Genomic DNA, 19639 nt, shown 5'->3' on the forward strand with positions numbered 1-19639 from the left:
GTAGTTGTTCATAAGACGTGTTCTGATGTAAGAATGGTTCTCTTATTGAACATTTCCTCTTTTTTAAATGAAAATCTAAAAAGTAAAAGAAGCTATTAAAGAACCGCTCAAGAAATTAAGGGAAAAGCAGGAATCCAAGAAGGAGGAAGTCAAAGAGGAGGAAGAAAAAAAGAAGGCCAGGAAAGGAAAAGATGCTACTGATCGAAAGGACAAGAAAGCTGTTGATACGAATAAATTAAAGAAAGAGTCTGACAAGGCTAAAAGAGACAGAGGAAAGGAAAAGGAAAAAGGCCTAGACAAAAATGTGAAATCCAAGGAGACTACAAAAAAATCAGCAAGTGAAAAGGATGATGAAAAGGTGGGAAAAGACAAAGGAACAAAAAAGATAGTTAAAAACCCATCCAAGGAGGACAAGAAGGAAAAGAAATAAACAGAGTTCCGATTCTGCTAATGAGGAACAGACCTCAAGAATGAGAAATTCAGCATATTTATATGAATGTGGTAAATATGGCAATAAGAAGATAATGTTTTCTGGAAATAAGTGTGAACAAAGGCTATATATAATATTTGTTTGAAATCAAGAGTGTGCTGGCTTTGTAAACACCAAGCAAAAATGTCTGCTGTGAAACTCAAATATGTACATATGTTAATGTGCCTGGCTAATAATGGGTAGTGAAAACAGAAATGTAAAATTGATGCCAATTACTTCCAGCATACTCTACATCTGTGGGTTTTTTTCCCCTTTCTTAGTTTCCTTATATTAAAATGCTGTTTTCCTGGTGCAGGGGTGAAAGGTGTAACGTTGTACATCAAATGCAAGTTTAATATTAAGAGCATTATCTGGACACATGTAGTGGAAACTCAAAAGAAAATATTTCTGTTTCATAGAAAATAACCAAGAGAAGCACAAATGGAATGTATTGTCATAGGAACTTAGCAAATAGATGTAAATTATTTCCTGCTAAAACTTTTTTTCCTTAAGTAGACCGAGAAAACTATTTTATACACAAACACTCAAACCAACTTCAGTGTTGCGATTATTTATGAGACCTCAGTGTGTACACGACCAAAATGTTGCAGCACTTGTGTTTATTGATCCTGTGACAATATGCTCTGCTCTTCCTTTCTTCCTTCCTTCCTTTGTTTATTTATTTCTTAGCTATCTGTAGGTCTGAAAACTTGATTCAGTGTCACTTTCAGTTAACTGGGTCCTGATTTTTCTGAGTTTCCCAAGTTTCTGGTAAGGAATACTTAAGAAAATTAGGCCACCTATTTCTCCATTGATGGGCGTTGTGGAATCCCAATCACATTTTAAGAGGCGATATGCTACTACTGCTCTATTCCGGTTGAGCTTGATTAGAGAACAGGTTTTGGTTTTTTGCAACTATTATTTTCTTCTAACACCACTTTTCAAGTACATGATACTTCTGTAAGCAAGCTCCTTGTGTTAGTTTGCTCTTACAGCTTCTGTATTTTTAGCACTGAGGAATGATTTATCCAGCAGTCTCATTAGAATAAACAAAGTTAAAAAGAACATTTCTGCGGAGATATTCCAGTACATCATGGAATCTATACTTGCTTTCAAGTTTATATGGGAAAAGAATATTTTTTAATTTTATTAGGTAAATATTTCTCCTGGTTTGCTTAGTATATTGAAATATTAATTGCACAATAAAATTACACAAGAGTCAGAACAAAATCTGTAATGAAAGTTGAAGATTTATTATTATTATTATTGTAAAGAGAAGTAAAAAGTAAAAGTATTGTAACATTATTACTGTAAAGAGAACAAAACTAAGGCGTGAAATTGTGCATGAGTAGATGCACGCGGGTGGTGGTGTAAGATTAAAGTCCTGAAGGTTGATTCTCTTCATGGTTTTGCTTAAAGTTTGTGTATAACAGTTGGCAATACACTTATCTCGGACTTTCAATACAGCACATACGTGTCTTTCTAAGGTGCTTTGATCCCTAGAGGTATAAGATGTAGTAATAGGGTAAGATATAATCTGTTTGGGTTTTTTTTTTTAGAGGAAATTATGACAAATAGTTCAAATAAAAGCTGTAGAAAATAGTACATTAGCTTAAGATTCTAGCTGTGGTAACTAACGGAGATGATATACGACCTATTTTCTAAATATTTGTATGTGTGGGAAGGAGGAGGGAAGAGATGTGTGTGTTATGAACCCTGTAGTGCTTAGCAAAAAAACTTGTCAGAATGAAGATCTAATAAATGCACTTGCATAATGAGCGTTCTCTTTTGGATTTTGGTGATGATAGACGTGTTTTTTCATCTTTGCTCTGATAAGTGTTAAGATACATACTTGACGGAGGAACACTCAAATCACGCTTCTCAAGAACGGTGGCACAGCGGTGTAGTGCACATCACTTATTTTTCCCCTAATGTAACACAAGTTGTAACTGTCTGAGGGTGAAATTTGGAATGAGTTGCCTTTCTGATTAACATATTATTGTATCTATGACCCAAAGTTTATCTGGTTCTAAAAAGGTTTGGGGTTTGGGTTGGATTTTTTTTTTTTTGGTTTGTTTTTTTTTTCCCCAAAGAAGGCTTTATTTGAGCAGCACTCTGAGCTATTCAGATAGCCACCCAGTAAAATGAGATTTTTGCCCCAGAGATCTGTTGTGCTCTTGTATATACGTCTCAGTGAAATAGTATTGTCATTCATTTTAACACGGCAAGTTACCACATAAGCTCAAAAAATGCACCACACAAGTAAAAACTGGGTGCAACCATATTTTGATAAATAGTTGAGAGAAAATACTATCTTGCAAAAAGTAAATGATTTAACAGATTATGTACTCAATAGGATTGAATAGGAATCAGTGATAAACAGGATAGATGTGTATAAAAAGCAAAGTTGAGAAATGTGCAAGCAAACCAAAGAAATACTCTTGCTGGTCCCTTCTTTCCTTCTACACACCCTAAGTTCTTGTTGGCTGTGAAATATTGAATATCTTTTGAAATGCTTTGAATCTGTTTATTGTTCGTGAAGCAGAGCAAGTGCTTGTCTGGAATCGGAGGCATGGGTTACCGGAGGATGTGAGGACTTACTTACAGGTGTTTATGTGAGGGAAGTGAACTGGATTTGTGAAAGCAGGGTGGCTGTTTCTACGCTTCCAGATTCTGAAGTGTGAGACAGTGGCTAATATAAGTAACTGGTTTCATCTCCATATATAATTAAAGAAGATTCTGGAAGGAAGTAACTTCTTACTCCTGTAGCTATTAATATTACTGCAGCAAAAGATGAGTGTAAGTCTTAATATTTTTGAGTATTTCAGTGTTTTTTAGTGGCGCAGAAGAAAATTGGCCAAAAATGAAGTTTAAATTTGGCTTCTTTCCTATGGCTTCTGGTCTTGACTGCTTAGTAGTGAACTCTTGGTTATAATAGTTTTAGATATAGCCTAACTACTTATCTTCATGTAATTTAAATAATATAAAAATGTGTAAATAGGATTAATTCTGTTTTCCCTGTTCACATTACTTATTCAGCGTAATGGAATGAGTATATATGTTTTTCTGACAATGCATAAAATAATAAAATCTCGCTAGTTCACACAAAGTTGTTTTGAGGCATACTAGTCCTTTTTGTATTGAGAGATGTTTGACTCCAGGCGAAACCTAATAATGTATTTTTTTAAAATTTATTGACTTGAAATATAATACTTGTCTCACTTGAAGTTCCTTTTACAAGACTGTTAGCAGTACAGTAGTGTTCATTGTAGTGTAGCCTCTGCTTTCTTAAATATTATTTCTCTAGTTTCTAGAGAAACTAGTTTGTTTCGGGCAGTGTGTCTGTGTGTGTGTTTAAGAATGTAGTTTTTTCTTAATTGACCTTGGAACTCATACTTAAATATGAACCTAGGAAAAATTACATAGGATTTTAGGAGAATTCTGGCTGGAAGGGACTTCAGGAGATCCTTATTCCAACATCCTGCTCCAAACAGGGTCATCTCAGGGGTAGGACCAGGTTACACTGGGCGTTATCCAGTGTGGTCTCTAAAACCTCCAAGGATGGGGATGCACAACTTCTCTGTGCAGCCTTTTCCACTGATTTGATTGTCCTCATGGCAAGGGGCTGTGTGTGTGTGTGTATGAAGTTTTTGCTTATGCCCAATCTGAACCTCTCTTGTTTAAATCTTGCTTGAATCCTTCCTATATGATAGTTGAGAGGTGGATTGGGCTAATACCAGTGCATTCTTTCTTGAGAATGTGGTGTCAAGATGTGGCATAATATTTCAAGGCTATGAATTATCTTTATCTCTTACTATGGTGTTGATCATTGCTGTTATTGGTTGCTTTCTTTTCATTGTGTTTTGATCTCTATACCATAGAAAGACTCTATGGTATAGATAGGAAGCATCTTTGTGGTGAAATTCTATCAGTCATACTTTTTCTGTAGTAATTTAGTTGTCAGAAGAAACTGGAGATTGAGATTACCCTAGTTTGAAGAAACTATTGTTTTCTTAATCGGATCTTCTAAGATTTAACATATGAATTCAAAATACCTCTTCTCATTCTGAGCAGCATGTTATAAGGGTCAAATTAGTTCTTCATAAAACCTATAAAATTGATCATACTAAGCACTTTCTGCCCAAAGAGAAAAACGGTGAGAGAAACCTGCTGCCTGTTTTCCTTCTGGATGCTGACTAGATGTTGAGAATAGCATAGTCATTTGTTCAGTTACTTTGAAATAAAGGCAAGTGCTTAAATTTCTGTCCCTTTTTTTCCCTAATTGTATGTTTGTCTTCAAAACATATTTGTTTATTATCTGAATACACTTTAGTCTTTGTATATATCACTGTGCATCAGGACAGCCCTGTAATTGTGATTGACTACATTTTGGAGAGTTTATTGACAGTTAATATAATTAAAACAACGTTCTTAGCTTATAATTGAATCAGATCAAAAAGAGCATAAAGTTAACTTTATAACTGAAAAATGCAGGCCTTAAAGAAAGATCTGTCCCAGCACAGCCACCATCACCAGACTCTGAGGAGACCATCCAGGCTGCTGAGAAGCCATATGTGGAATCAGGTAAGGCCTTTTGTAAACAATAGATGAAACAAAAGACATGATGCTTCGTTTGAATTACAATTCTCTTTCCTCAGCATGTGTGCTCGTGTTATTTCTTTGGGCAGAGAAATAAATTTTTCATTGCTTTTATGTGTTGATTATACAGTATAGTTTGTTTAATGGGTGTTACTGTTGATAACTTTATATGAAGTACTGACCGGGAGAAGTTTATAATTTAAATGTATAGAAGGCATTCTTGTCAGCTCTCACGGTTACCATTGGAACCATATCACATCAGAATAACGTTCTGCTGGTGTACACATGTGGTTTTGATATGTATGCAATAGCACACACAGAGTAACAGCAGATTCTCCACCTTAAAAAAACCTAAAAACCAACAAACAACAAACGAAATCCCCCAACTAACAACTTCATAAGAGAAATCAAATATTCACTTTTCTACTAAAACCAATGATATATCATAAATGCAATAAATACAGCTTGTAGTGTTGAAAAAAATAAAACATTTGAAAAGCCCCATAAGTATTGGTAAAATTTAAGTTCAAGAGGAATTTAAGAAAAAAATATTTTTACACATCAGATTTCAGATATGTGATTTGCATTTTAGCGTTATTCAGAGAGTACATATATTTTCCTTGAAGAGGCTTATTCTACTTCATGTTTATGTGAACCTAACACAATAACCCACAAATGTGGAGCACACGGTTAATAAAATGGAATATAGAATTTGTTTGAAAAGATTTTTTTGTTAAAAAAATATTTTCTAAATATTATCAAGCTAAGAAAAGTTAAGAAATATATCAAGTTAAGATATAATATCAAGTTAAGAAAGTTAAGATGTCATTTCTCTTTTTTTTTTTCCCCATAACTGATACCATTTTGGATCTTTATCTGAAAAATGCAGCTGCAATTTGGTTTTGTGCTGTTTAGTTTCTCAGTGTTAATTTCAGTTCATGTATATGAGGGCAACACTTCATACAAATTCCTGTTCTGTCCTGGGGTGGTGTGTTAGATGTCAATCACTCATCCCAGAAATTGGTTTGTGATTTATTCTGCTGTGAATTACCAGGAGATCATCTTGGTGTTGTAATTTCAGTATCTATTTTCTCTGTTTATAAAACCAACAAACCCCAACTAATGCCAGTGACATTTTGTTGTCTAATATGATATACTGGTGCTGCTGCCTAAGTTGTAAGAAAGTCATGGATGAAAGCATTAGTAAAATAATTACTTGGAAGAGAATTTTTGGTTTGAATAGTTATCTGAAGTTATTAATGTTTCTGCCACTGAGAAAAAGATACGTGCAGAAAATCCAGCGTAGATAAATTCTTCCAATTCATTTTCAGAATAAATCTGATGTGATTGATGCAATACTTTCCATATTGGAGAGTAAGCAAAACCAAGTTGTTTTATGTAATTGCGTGAGTTGTAGAGGTTCACCAAGTCAATCTCTATGGAACTTTATGGAACGGAGTAAGAACTTTATGGAGGCAACTAAAAGCTGCAAGCTTTGAGCTAATCGTTTAGACTTTGCCTTTTGCACTTACCTTCACTGCAATTTATAATCCTTTTAGAGCACAAGAATGCCGATGTAGAATTGGAAGAGGAAATTCAGTCTGTTCTTCGTGAAGCTCTCCGTTCCCAGCCGGGTAATGCATTAACACTTAGAAATCACTGAAGAGTTTATAAATACTGCCATAGGCCAGACAAATCTGAGTTTGGTTTTGGTATGCACTTAAAGTACTTTTGCCTGCACAAAACATTCTAAGCAGCTAATTTTTAATCTTCAAAAAAAAAAATCAGAAGGTTCAGTAATTAAACTGTAAAACTGCGGCCTCTTACCCGGAGGTGTTTGGCAGCAGTAGCTCAAATCAGTCAGTTGACAAAAATTTGTTCAAAATACTGTGTGTAGTGCAAGAATGGTTAAATGGCTTTTCCTGGGACTTTCTCCATGAGTGAAGAAGGTGCTGGCAAGTCAGTGCAGATATTTTGAGCTCATACTGCTGTAAGATGCAGACAAGTCATCTGTCCCCCTCCCCGTTCCCTTTGGGGACTAGCTGAAAAACACAAAAGGTGTGCTGAAGACTGAATATTTGCTGGCAATAGAATTTACCAAAGAGTGTGTATTCTCTAACAATCCGTATTGTTGATTAGGAGAGAGACATGAAGATGTAGATGAAAATATAAATGACCAGTGGCAAGCGAAGGAAGAAATACATGGAGAAACTTTTGAAGCTCCTACAGCAGATGACTTGCTCAGAGAATTAGAGAATGAAATTCCAGAAGCGTATGAGACACCAGACTCAGTTCAGAAAGGTATCTGGATGACTAAATATATTTAAACTTAAATTTTGCCAAAACCAAGAATAGACAAATGGAAATATGTCCCATTAAAAACTTGACTAGAGACTTTGCAAATATCAACCACAGCAAGTATTATTTAGCAAATAAATATTATTTTCTTTTTAATCAAAATGGGATATTTTAATGCCATGTGTTTTGGAATGTAGGTAGCTATATATTATTGTTTACTTAATGCTATACTGGCTTTCAACCAAACAAATTAATCTTGCTTTCAGCTATATATATTTCTCCCCAGTAAAGCGTCTCCTATAATATCTGTATAGATAGATGTCTGCTTCTGGACTTCCGAGGTTGTTAAGCTCAATTTTAAGAGTTTATTAGCACAACCTTTTGTATATGGATTTCTTTTCGCTCCAGTTTCATTCTAATGTGGCTCTCTAAGAGAATATTATACATGAGCTGAATTGCAAGTCCTGCTGAGAACATCGTATAAAGAAGATGCTCATATCCTGCTGCCTTGAGTCATTGACAGGAGAATAAAAATTGTTTGTATTCAGAATATTAAAGCAGAATCATACGGTCTAAATCCAAGTTAGGGAAAGGCTTTTTATCTGCAGTTGTGATGCCTCACAACAGTTTATCTGTTTGTGATGGCCATGATGGCCGTGGCCTGAGCAGGAGCCGCGGAGGGGGAAAACAGGGAGAGCACACTGCCACACTTCCTGAGAACTTTACATATATCTTAATACCTCTTTTTGCAAAACTCGTGTAATGAATGTTGTCTATTTGTAAATACATCTTTGTTTCTCAGATGCTGATCTTTTGGCAGATGATCTTGGAGCAACGGAGTCAGAACCATACGAAGCTCCAGGTATAATTTTGCTTTTCCAAACTTGGTAGTATTTGTTTTCTGCCTCAATGTAGCGATTTATATGAGAAAGCAAAATAGAAAAGGTTAGACTGGTTTAGTAATATAAAATTTTGCATTTTTTTTTTTTTTTTTCCTAACAACGGTTCTGAATTGTCTTGGATATTTTTACTCTGAGATAACTGTATCATACTTGCTATTGCAAATGATTCTTAAAAAGAAGGCATGATAGGTATGGAAGTTTTGCTCTAATTTGTGCAAAAACTTCATTTTTACTTTTTTATATGTTTCTGGCTGTTGTGGACAAAAATTTGCCTGGACTAATCCAATTAGCTTATAGTCCTGTTCATATTGTGCTTGGTACCACAAGCTGAGCATTAGCTCACCTTTCCCATTATGAAGAAACGTCGGGTGGATATTACAGTTTCCCTGCTGTCTGATAAGTGTTTTATTCTGGATGTTAATAATGCTTCTTTATAGTACAGGGCAGCCTCTTCAAACAGACATTGATTTCTGTTTGGACTAGGCTTCTTACCTTTGGCTCAATGTTAGTTCTGGACTTTCCAGTCTTGCTTGATGCCAAATATGAAAGAAAATTAATTTTATTTGTTTGATACAGCTAAAACTGCTTATTCCTATCTCTGTCGGGAGATTACTGCTTTCCACTTTCTGAATCTACGCTGCAGTGCTTTTGAAGTCAAAGGATTGTTACTTTACCTTCAGCACCATGCGTGGCCAGATGTATCATACTGAGTATATTAATAACTTTGCAAAGAATTGTAGTCACAAAAGAATAGTCCACATATTTAGCTATGCAATGAAAAAAAGTAAACTGCTCTAAATCTGTGATGCCAGAAGTGAATGTACTTATTTCTCAAGGTCTGATTTCTGGCTCTTATCTTGTATTCTGTAGATCATCACCAGTGGTCCTCCTGCACATTAGTAAAGAAGCTACTTTAGAACTTTGAGAGTAGGGGGCAATTACATTACAAATACATCGTATTAGAACTATTAAAAAATATTCATGGAGTCTAATGTCCCTTGTGGCTCTAGCATTCATACCGAGGGTAGAACAGAGGACCTTCCACTAGATTGCCATGTGTCAAGTTGCAAGTGTCTGTAAGGTTTTAATTTGTCAGTTTTCAACTAGGGAGCAACATTTAGCTATTGACAGACACAGTATGAAAGCAAGTTAAAATAATCGAGTATTAAAAATATTTCATATTTCTAATTTCAAACATACTTCTTTTTTCATATTTAATTTATAGTGTCATATGACTATGATATGGATGCGGAAAAGACAATAACTGATCCAGACGCTCCAGGTTTGTAAATTTTCATGATTTTAGATTATAATCTAATCATTTAGACATTTTTTTAAACATGCTTGAAAGTAATGTGTCATATTGACTGTTTAGTCACAGTTTTATTTTCAAACAGCTTTTCAGGTAGTTTCAAATAAGGCTGATTTTTGCAGCTGTGTTACCATTACAGTTGTGAACACAACACTCCACAAATCCGATCCACAAATACTTACATATATATCTTGTTCTGTCAGGAGTCTTCTGGTTTAATCAATGGGTTGTCAAAGACCTACCAAAAGCCTAAATACAATTTTGTGTGAGCTAATTATGTTGTGTAACTTATGATGTAGCTCCTGATGTGTTTTACAATCCAGCTGTCACTTTCAGATAAAACATTGTAGTATTAACTCATTATGTTTACTTCTGTTATTCTTGAGATAAACGTGTGACCTTTTTGACTTCTCTTATGCTATTTAGCTGTTGTATGAGAATTTGATTAGAATATAAAATAATAAGTATTTTTATTAAAGGTGACTCTGAACTAACGCTAGAAGATGCTATTGAACATTATGCAGGTACAGTCCAAAACCTTATTTTTCCTGTTGAAGTTTAATTGAATTTTAGCCCCAAACCAAGACAAAGTATTCAAAATATTGGAGTTTATAGATTGGATTAGTTCCTTAGTAAGTTATTACTTCTATATTCTTATTTACATTTTGAAAAAACACAAAGACCTGCATGAATACTACTTTTCTGTAATGTCAACGAAATGGGCAGGATAATATTTTGAGAGTTAAAGTTCCAAGAGAAAGGATGCTTGTATTTTAAATTGCATAGAAGTTTTTCTGTGGATAAAAAATAGTCTGAATTTGCCAAAGATGTTGAAGTTATAGTGTGGTAAGTGTCAGAAAAAAAGTAGTAAACCTGTAAAAAAAAAAAAAAAAAATTTAAAAAACAAGCAAGCCATAACAAGCAGATTCCAAAATCCCACTGTAGAAGTTTGATGTATGTAGAAATGGTTTATGAGTATTTCCATTCTGAATCGTAGGTAATCCATAGATGATTTCATGAACTGTATAAGAAAAGCCTACTAATAGTGCTTTATCTTCTTTAAGTCTGTCTTGTGATGCTGGAAAATTATTCAGTTCTTTTCACGGGATCTTTTAGAAGTCTTCAACTTTGAAGTCTTATTAACTTCAATACAGTATGAAATATTACAGTTTTTAATATCTATTTTTTTTGTCCTGAATAAACTTGACACTGTATTATTTGTGTGTATTTATTGTCTTAAAATTCCATGAATTTTCATATTGATTGTTTTTTTTCTTTAAACAGAGGATAGAGTGCATGAGGAGCATAATGAAGACCATGGTATGACAACTGCAATATTTAATGAAATGACAGTATTGAAGTGTTTCATTAACGTGAAAGTGAAATTACTTTGTCTTTAAATTTTCCATGCTGTCATATTACTTTGCAAGTTCTTAATTAAGGGAGTTGTTTGGTTTATGTTCACACCCTCTGTGTAAGCATCAATTGGTCTTTAACACTGGAACAAGCGTAGAGTATGTGTATAGGTTGTGTTCCCATATTGGTCCTCATTGCCATACTTTATGCTTCAAAATGTCATACTTAAAAATGTTAAAGATTTTGCTTGCCCTTTTTCTTATGCAACCCTGGCCAAGTCAGCTGTGGTTCGTTGTATCTGTATAGCTCAGTGTTACCTCTTCATCTTGGCTGTAACTGCCAGTTCTTTGGAGATTTACTCTGTCTTAGTTTCATTTGATTAATGATTTACTAATGATTGCTAAGACCAAATAAAAAAAATAACCTTTTTCAGATGAGGGTTACTACATGTTAAGCTCCAGTAAAGGTTCCCATATGTATTCAGACCTCAAAACTGCAGAGAGTCTTTGAGAGTTTTGCATTTATCAGTAAAGTAATGAACTGGATTCTTAACAACCAAATTTTTAGGATATTTCGTGCATATCAACCACCCAAGAACTTTATTTTTCTTTCCTTTCAGAACCAAAACATGAAAAGCAGAGTGAGACTCAAGATACAGGTATATACCTATATATATGTATGTGTATATATGTGTTTGTGTGTAGACTCCCACACACATCTCCCCATGTATATGTATTTTTATATATGGAGTGTACTAGAAAAATCTTTGTTTCGTATGTAATTAGAAATACCTCTAAAATAAGTGTTATTTGGAATATAACTGATTTTCAAAATCAGAGAAATATTTTTGTAAAGTTAGCATAAAACCATAAAAATCATTAACTTAATCTTGCTATTTATATATATTGAAATATGTAATCTGTGCGATCAGTCACGATATATTGCCAATTATGGCAAAGGTGAGTTATGGTCTTTGTAGTTATACGGTTAGTTTTTTGACTATGAGCTGAGATGCCTTCTTTTAACATATTCTTCAGGATTCATCTTTAAGGTCTCAAGTCACTTGGGGTCTCAAGTGACACAGAGTGGGGCATGTGAGGCTTTTGGTGGACCTTTGGAACAGTAGTTCAGTGCAGACCCTCAACCTGCTGCCTGCCGCGAGCCTTGCTCGTAACCGTGTAACCAGCACTTAAAATCATTCAAAATTTACACCCTGCCAAGACTAGTTCTACTTTGCTGCATACTTTTTGCTAGTGCCTTTAATTAGCAGAAGCAATTTAAAATTATTTGTCTGCAGTCCTCTCTTTGGGTCCTGTATATTTTTTTTGTCTTGAAATACAATGTCTTGAAAGAGCTTCTTTTGAGAGTCAGCTTGGACAGCTGATTGAAAAAGACACAGTTGATTAGTTTAGAATGAAGTCAAGAAATTCTCTAGTGTAATAAATAAAGTATCTGCTTTGTCACTTTTGTGGTCATAAGCTTGAGGACAGTAAAATGAGTTAAAAGGTGCCACGTTGAGAGAAAATAAAAATTTTTCTGTGGAATCCATAATTTAAGTTGAACTTGCTCATTGTCCTCAGGAAGGAGGACCCACCAAGGAATTGCACGTTTATACAAATGAAAGGACTTTTCAAGTAGAAGTTTATAGGGTTTTTTTGATTTGTTTTTTAAAATGTCTGGCAGATGGAGTTGGTGCTGCAAAAGGTGAAGGTGGGAGTACTGATTATACTTAGAAAGATTAAGGAGTTTTTAACATTTCAGTTATTAAAGTTACTGTGCCTTTATCCAAGCAACGTTTGTTCAGAAGGTACAATTTTGAAATGTTTATCTAATGGACACAGCACTGCTTAAATTTTCCTCCCTGTATTACTAAAGAAGGGATTCCTTTTTTTCCCCTCAAATTCATCAAAGTTCCTGTTTGTTTATACTTTTTTACTTTTCTCAGCTAAGCATGTTGTGGTAGCTGTGTTCTTTTGTGTTGTGTGTAAGTTTCTTCAGTTGAGGGCTTGACTTCATTACTGCTCTGATTTGAATGTTTTCTTAGCTGTTGAGGACCTTCCAGAGGAGGTGAATGAAGCCACGGAGCCAGGTATATTATGTTTTCTAATTGTGATCTTAAAGCGTTTTGATGAAATAAATGCATTTTGAAACCTGATGGGAGGGGAAAAAAGCCAAAATAAAACTCCAAAATCAAAAAACCCCACCAAAACAAACAAAAAAAAAACCCACAAAAACCTCATATACTTTTTTCTTCTTATACTCTCTCTTATAGATGAAATTATTGAAGATTTTGATATTGATAAAGAGCTGTCAGGTATGAGTTTTTATTGTTTGTGAAAGAAAACATTTTTTCTTCTATTTATATGAAAAACCAAAAAAACCTGAGAAATGTGCTGTGTAGAATCATAGAATGGTTTGGGTTGAAAAGGAACTTTAAGCATCATCTGGTCCAGGTGCCCTGCTGTGGACAGGGGCATCTTTCACTACATCAGCTTGCTCAAAGCCACATCCAACCTGTCTTTGAACACTTCCAGTGATGGGGCATCCAGAACTGCTCTGGACAATGTGTTCCAATGTCCCACTACCCTCATCATAAAGAATTTCTTCATTTTGTTTAATCTAAATCGAACCTCTTTCAGTTTAAAACTGTTCCCCCTTGTCTTGTCACTACAGGCCTTGGTAAAAAGTCTGTCTGTCTTTCTTCCAAGCCCTCTGTATACTGAAAGGCTGGTATAAGGTCTCCCCAGAGACTTCTTTTCTCCAGGCTGAACAACCCCAACTCTCTCAGCCTGTCCTCATAGTAGAGGTGCTCCAGCCCTCTGATCGTCTTCGTGGCCCTCCTCTGGGTCTGCTCTAAGAGGTCCATGTCTTTCTTGTGCTGGGGACCCAGAGCTGGACGTAGCACTCCGGGTGGCATCTCGTGAGAGTGGAGTAGAGAGAATCACCTCCTTGACCTGCTGACCACGCTTCTTTTGATGCAGCCCAGGATACAGTTGGCTTTCTGGGGTGTGAGCACACATTGCCAGCTCATGTCCAGTTTTTCATCCACCAGGATCCCCAAGTCCTTCTCGGCAGGGCTGCTCTCAATTGCTTCATCCCCCAGCCTGTACTGATATTGGGGATTGCCCTGACCCAGGTGCAGGACCCTGCACTTGGCCTTGTTGCACTTCATGTGGTTCTTACGAAGTACTTACAGCTTCAGTTTGAGGAACGAAGTATGTTAATTTCTCACATTACTACTAGAAAAGATTAAGTTGTGAATTTTTGTATGTTGCACTGGTGTCAGGGAATTTTGAATGAGTGCTGGGTTTTGCTCTAAGAAGTTAAAAATACTATTAAGCAAGATTTTTTCCACACGTGATGTTAATTCAGTCAGCTAAAGCAAAGTGATCGAAGCAGTTTAGTCTGAGCACAGTGTGTAGGATTTGATGCTATATTTATTTAGGTTTTCCATTTGAAAAATGTGTTCTAATATAGTTAAATGGGGAAACAAACATTACTGTTTCACATTAATAGCAATTGTAACCAAAGTCATTTCTGAGGGGTGTAATAGCAATGGAAGTCAATAACACAGAAGAGCTAAACTTTTGGCCATGAAATACATTCAGTATCTTTTTTATACTCTTAAGTTAACCCGGTTGGTTGTTCTGTAGTTTAGATTTTCCTTTTTGTTTGACGCTAATTTGATTGGGTGGCTGGTGGGGAGTAAAATCAAAATTGTGAACGTAGTGTGTGTAACTTCTAACACTTACTTTCTTTTTAACAGCAGAAAGTAAGCATACAGAAGATGTTGTGGCCACTGAAGCAGACGAATCAGGTTTGTCTGTTATCTTTTGCATGTTTGCTACTTAGAAAAAAAATTATTAAAAATTGAGAATGATAAAAATCATAGAATAGAATTCTGTGCTGCAAAAAACCCCAAACATTTGTAACTTCTTCTGCAGCTTTATTCTTTTAAGGAGAAAACATAATTGTGTTGTTGAAATCTAGCATCTTGAGGTTTTTAATGACAATATTAATGGCTTACGTAGCACTCCTAAGTTTTAGAGGCTGAGAGGGCTCCCAGTTTAGAAAATATATAGCAGTATTTTATAGCAATAAAAACGGGAGTATTAGGTCATGTGAAGCTGAAGCTTTCTTTGCTCTGTTTCCCACCAGCTAGTCAGTAAGTAGTGTGTAGTCAGGAAAGAGAGTCTTAAGTAAGAAATAAAGTGAAATGTCTCCCCAGCTGTGAGCACTTTATTTATGGGCTTCCCGAGTCAGAGTTCCTCTCTTCGATTCTTCTTATTGTCCTCAGCCAGCAACCTGGCTGTTAGGAATTCTTTTCCGGCGAGCCTCACTCCCTCCATGCGTGAACAGGGAGTTAGGTGCAACCTTCAGTTGTGACATGTCTGATTTAAACTTACAGACAGAATTAAAAAGGGCAAAGTCAAATATTTCACAGTTACAGCTGGAAACATATTAATATATGAATGTTTTCTAAGCCTGTACGTTAGAAACATGTGAAAGTAGGAGATTTGTGCTTTGGATAGTCCAGTTTCAGAATTTTAAAGTGCCATTTTTTGAAACTATGCAATCCTGCAATTTACTCATTGATCTACTAAAGTCTTAATCTTTCCACTGGAAAAATTCAGCTGAGGAAAATTTGCATCCCACTTTGCAAAAGCAGCATTACAGAGCAGTCCTGATAGGTCACTGTTTTGAGCATAAGGGAAAAAAAAATGCAGCTTTTTGTAATATTTAAAGAACTCTCCAGTTTGAATTGTTTGTACAATTTTGACTTACAGAAATACCTGTTCAAGCTGAGGATTATTCACATGATGATCTAGTGGGTAAGTTAATCTCGTTTGGCTTTTTCCCCCCAAAAATGAAGCTATAGCGACATGGAAAGTTTGCAAATAAATTACTTTGTGGAGAGGAGTGAAGGGATACCATTATTGTCATTTAAAGTTGCTTCCTGGTTTTGAGGCAATTATTTTTATCTTGTACTGAATAAATGCTAGTAATAGTTACTGTGTTAAATGGGAACATTCCAAATAAAGCTGTGAGCAGTTTTAATTTACGTCTTGATTTATTTTTAATGATTTCAGAGCTGGATACTTTTGCTGTAAAGGGAAATATAAAAATGTCCATACTTCCTTTCTTGAGTAACTGATGGTCTTGAGTAACTGATGGTGGGTGGTGATACTGTCGCTTCTCTGTGTATCAGTCAGGTCTTTTGGAGTCTGACTGTGACAGACAGCACGTTTGGTGGACACTGATCTGGAACCAGTGCTGTTTTGTTATGCCATCGTATTTTTCTTGACATAACTGATTTTAAGAACAAGAGCACTTCCAGCTCTTCCGTCTGTTGCCTGACAGTGGTAAACATAGAGTTTACCAAAACCATTTTTAGAGTAGCTAAATGGCTTCTAAATGTCAGGACTGCATATTGTTACATTTCATCTGCTTTTTGGAGTTAATTATTGCAAGTTACTAGTTTGTTCTTTATAACAAAGTAGTTGTGTTGAGTGAAACAGCTGTATCTCTGGGCAGTAAATCACAGAAGCAGCAATGCAGGAGCCCTGAGAGCTGGGTTTCTGTTTTGCTCTGATTAGCCTGAGCACTCGCTGGGTTAGTTACCCAGGGCGATATGGAGAAGCTCATAAGCAGTGCGGTGCCCAGGCTGTTCTGTGGGGTTTTGTTTTCCCTTGTGGGAAAGGAAACTTGTATTTGGTTCTTGGGCATGCCAAAAGTCATCAGGGAAGTGAAAAAACATAGGAGGCCTTTGTGGTTGCCCAGTCCGGATTGGAGGCATTGTTTAGTTCATGTTCTTAATTTACGTGCTGAACCTTACCTGAGGTGATTTGAAATGCTCATATCAATTCATAGTTGTTGACTGTGAGGTCTTTCTAACCTGTTTATCATAACAACCATGTGGTATGTTAAAGTGTTTGAAGCCATAGGTGTTCATTAAAAGATGCCTTATTTAAAAGTGTTTTGTTTCGTAATGATTATGAAATATTTTTAACCAAAGCTTATAATCGGTGCAGGAACAAGCAGTAGTTACCTTTGACAGCATAGGCAAGAAGTTCAGCAAAGGTAGTGTTCAGTTCATTTGTTGTACTTTAAGTCGGAGCTGTAGAATAAGAAAAGATGTTTTCTCTCAGGCAATGTTGCTGCTTCAAGTTAATATAACAAAGAGGCCCTTGCAGGACTACTGCAAAATCTCAGCAGTAGATAATTCCACTGCAGAGTTTCAGTTGTGTTGATATGAGGGTATTGAGATGATCTCTTGATTTACATATGCTATTTTAAAAACTAAATTTAGAATCCAAGTACCAACCTGAAATCTTTGATTTTTATTTTTGTGGACAGTTAATACTGCTTTTTGTGCTGTAATTTATGTCTTAGTCTTGTAGCAGTAATTGAATTTCCTACCTTCACCAAAAAAAAAATAATCTTATACACGTTGTACAGTAGTGGTTGGTTTTCCAAATATTCTATTTAGAATCATAGAATCATTTAGGTTGGAAAACACCCTTAAGATCATTGAGTTCATTAGTAAAACTAACACTGCCAAGTCCACCACTAAACCATGTCCCTAAGTGCCACATCTACACGTCTTTTAAATACCTCCAGGGATTGTGACTCAACCACTTCCCTGGGCAGCTGTTCCAATGCTTGACAACCCTTTGGTTGGAGAAATTTTTCCTAACATCCATCTTAAACCTCCCCTGGTGCAACTTCAGGTCATTTCCTCTTGTCCTATCGCCTGTGACTTGGGAGAAGAGACCTGACCCCCCCCAGCTACACCCTCCTTTCAGGCAGATGTGGAGAGCAAGAAGGTCTCCCCTCAGCCTCCTTTTCTCCAGGTTAAACACCCCCAGCTCCCTCAGCCGTTCCTCATAAGACTTGTTCTCCAGACCCCTCACCAGCTTTGTTGCTCTTCTTGGCATACACTCCAGCACCTCAATGTCTTTCTTGTAGTGATGGGTAGTGAACACCATATTCGAGGTTGGGGCTTCACCAGTTCCGAAAAGAAAGTGACAATCACTGCTTTGATTGCAGATGGACTTTCAAATAAGATGGTGGAGTTGAACCCAATTCTCCACTCTCCTTTAATTGTATTGTGATACAAAGAGAGTCCTTATTGTTTTCAAACACCATTAGAATAAAAAGTAACTTGTTTTACTCTGAAATACTATGTATTTCTGACTCTTTTGAAAGGTTTTTATAGATTTATTGTTTTTACCTTCAGTTGTTTTCAGAGCTGGTGCAACACACTTCTTAAATCATGAGATGAGCCTTCAAGGGCACGTTAGCTCTATCCTGGTGTATCTTGTGGAAATAGATAATAATAGCAGCACTGGAAGGAGTGAATATTTTCTTTTTTCCCTCAGGGGCAAAAAGTGAAAGAATCAATCAAAACCTATTTATTCATTTATTAAACATGCAAGTAACTATTAGAAGTAGTACCATGTACATGATTCTGCCTTTAGGAAGTAGAAAATGGAAATAATTTGATCAGCACAAAATCTGCAACAGTGTACCGGCATTCTTGAGAATTTTTAGTAATTTGTGCAGTTATGCAGGAGCCACTTTGAAGGCAGAAGAATCGTTGTTCATGATTTTTTTGTAAAAACCTTATTGTGTCAGCACATAAAGTAGAATTCAAACAGCATCTCTGAAAATTGGGAAAAGGAATGGGACATAAGTAAACTACTGACAAGGAATAAAAATTTTATTACTCTCAAATTACTCTTTTTTCCTGCTATTAAGTATTTTTATCTGCCTTATTTGAATGTGAAAGTCAGTTTGAAGGCAACTTTATTCTCACATCTTCCTCTTAGAATATGAAATTCATATTTACCAGTGTCCTGGTTTCAGCTGGGATAGAGTTAATTGTCTTTCTAGTGGTGGCTGTGTTTCAGGTTTGGTATGAAAAGAATGTCGATAATGCATATTGTTTAGTTGTTGCCGGGTGATGTTTATATTAGTTAAAGGCTTTTTTCAGCTTCCTGTAGAAGCTGGCCAACGGAATATTCCATACCATAGATGTCATGCTCAGTATAAAATGGGGGTTGGCCGGGGGGTGATCACTGCTCGGAACAGGCCAGGCAACCAATCTGCATGTGGTGGGAGCAACTTGTGTTGTATTGCTTTATTTTGTACATTCTTTTGCCATTTCTATTATTGTTCTTTTCCTTTTCCGTTATTGTTCTATTGAACTGTCTTTATCTCAACCCAAAAGGAGTTTTTTCTCCTTTCCCCTCCTTTTCTCCCTCTTCTCCCTACCCTTCCTGGGGTAGAGGGAGAAGTGAGCGAGCGGCTGAGTGGTCCTAGCTGCCAGCTGGAGTTAAACCATGACAACCAGGGATTTTATTTATTTTCATTTGTGATGGGGGATTCAGTATGGGGTTTTTTTTGTTGTTGTTGTCAGAAGTCTTTTCTCCTTTGCTCATGTGATTTCATTTCATTGGGTATTCAAAGCTAGCATTTCAGCAGTAATAGCACTACAGTTCATTGTACGAGAGACAGTCAAGAACTCTCTACTGAATGAAGAACTCCTGTGATACGCATATACGAAAGATTTATCCATTTATGTAATAAACATAACTTCAGGTAGTGTAAAAGATATTCAGAAATGTCACTACAGAGTCCTTATTCTCAGGTAGTATAAATAAATTCATTCTACTCCATTTGAAGCCTGGGGGCACCAGT

At 36.0% G+C, this 19639-nt stretch overlaps 1 protein-coding gene across 2 annotated transcripts in view; it reads left to right on the forward strand.

Moving 5' to 3' along the window:
- Positions 1 to 19639, forward strand: part of ASPH (aspartate beta-hydroxylase) — a 104669-nt gene that overhangs the window by 22873 nt on the left and 62157 nt on the right. The window contains exons 5-16 of one of the 2 annotated variants that reach the window (XM_074146230.1): positions 4964 to 5053; positions 6628 to 6702; positions 7208 to 7369; positions 8169 to 8228; positions 9494 to 9550; positions 10060 to 10104; positions 10865 to 10900; positions 11556 to 11594; positions 12981 to 13025; positions 13209 to 13250; positions 14703 to 14753; positions 15724 to 15768. In XM_074146230.1, the coding sequence (XP_074002331.1) occupies positions 4964 to 5053; positions 6628 to 6702; positions 7208 to 7369; positions 8169 to 8228; positions 9494 to 9550; positions 10060 to 10104; positions 10865 to 10900; positions 11556 to 11594; positions 12981 to 13025; positions 13209 to 13250; positions 14703 to 14753; positions 15724 to 15768 (747 nt within the window). The remainder of the gene's footprint in view (positions 1 to 4963; positions 5054 to 6627; positions 6703 to 7207; positions 7370 to 8168; positions 8229 to 9493; positions 9551 to 10059; positions 10105 to 10864; positions 10901 to 11555; positions 11595 to 12980; positions 13026 to 13208; positions 13251 to 14702; positions 14754 to 15723; positions 15769 to 19639) is intronic. The other variant, XM_074146231.1, reaches the window with a different exon arrangement.

This window comes from Numenius arquata, chromosome 4, assembly GCF_964106895.1.
Source record: "Numenius arquata chromosome 4, bNumArq3.hap1.1, whole genome shotgun sequence".
Classification (NCBI taxonomy): domain Eukaryota; kingdom Metazoa; phylum Chordata; class Aves; order Charadriiformes; family Scolopacidae; genus Numenius; species Numenius arquata.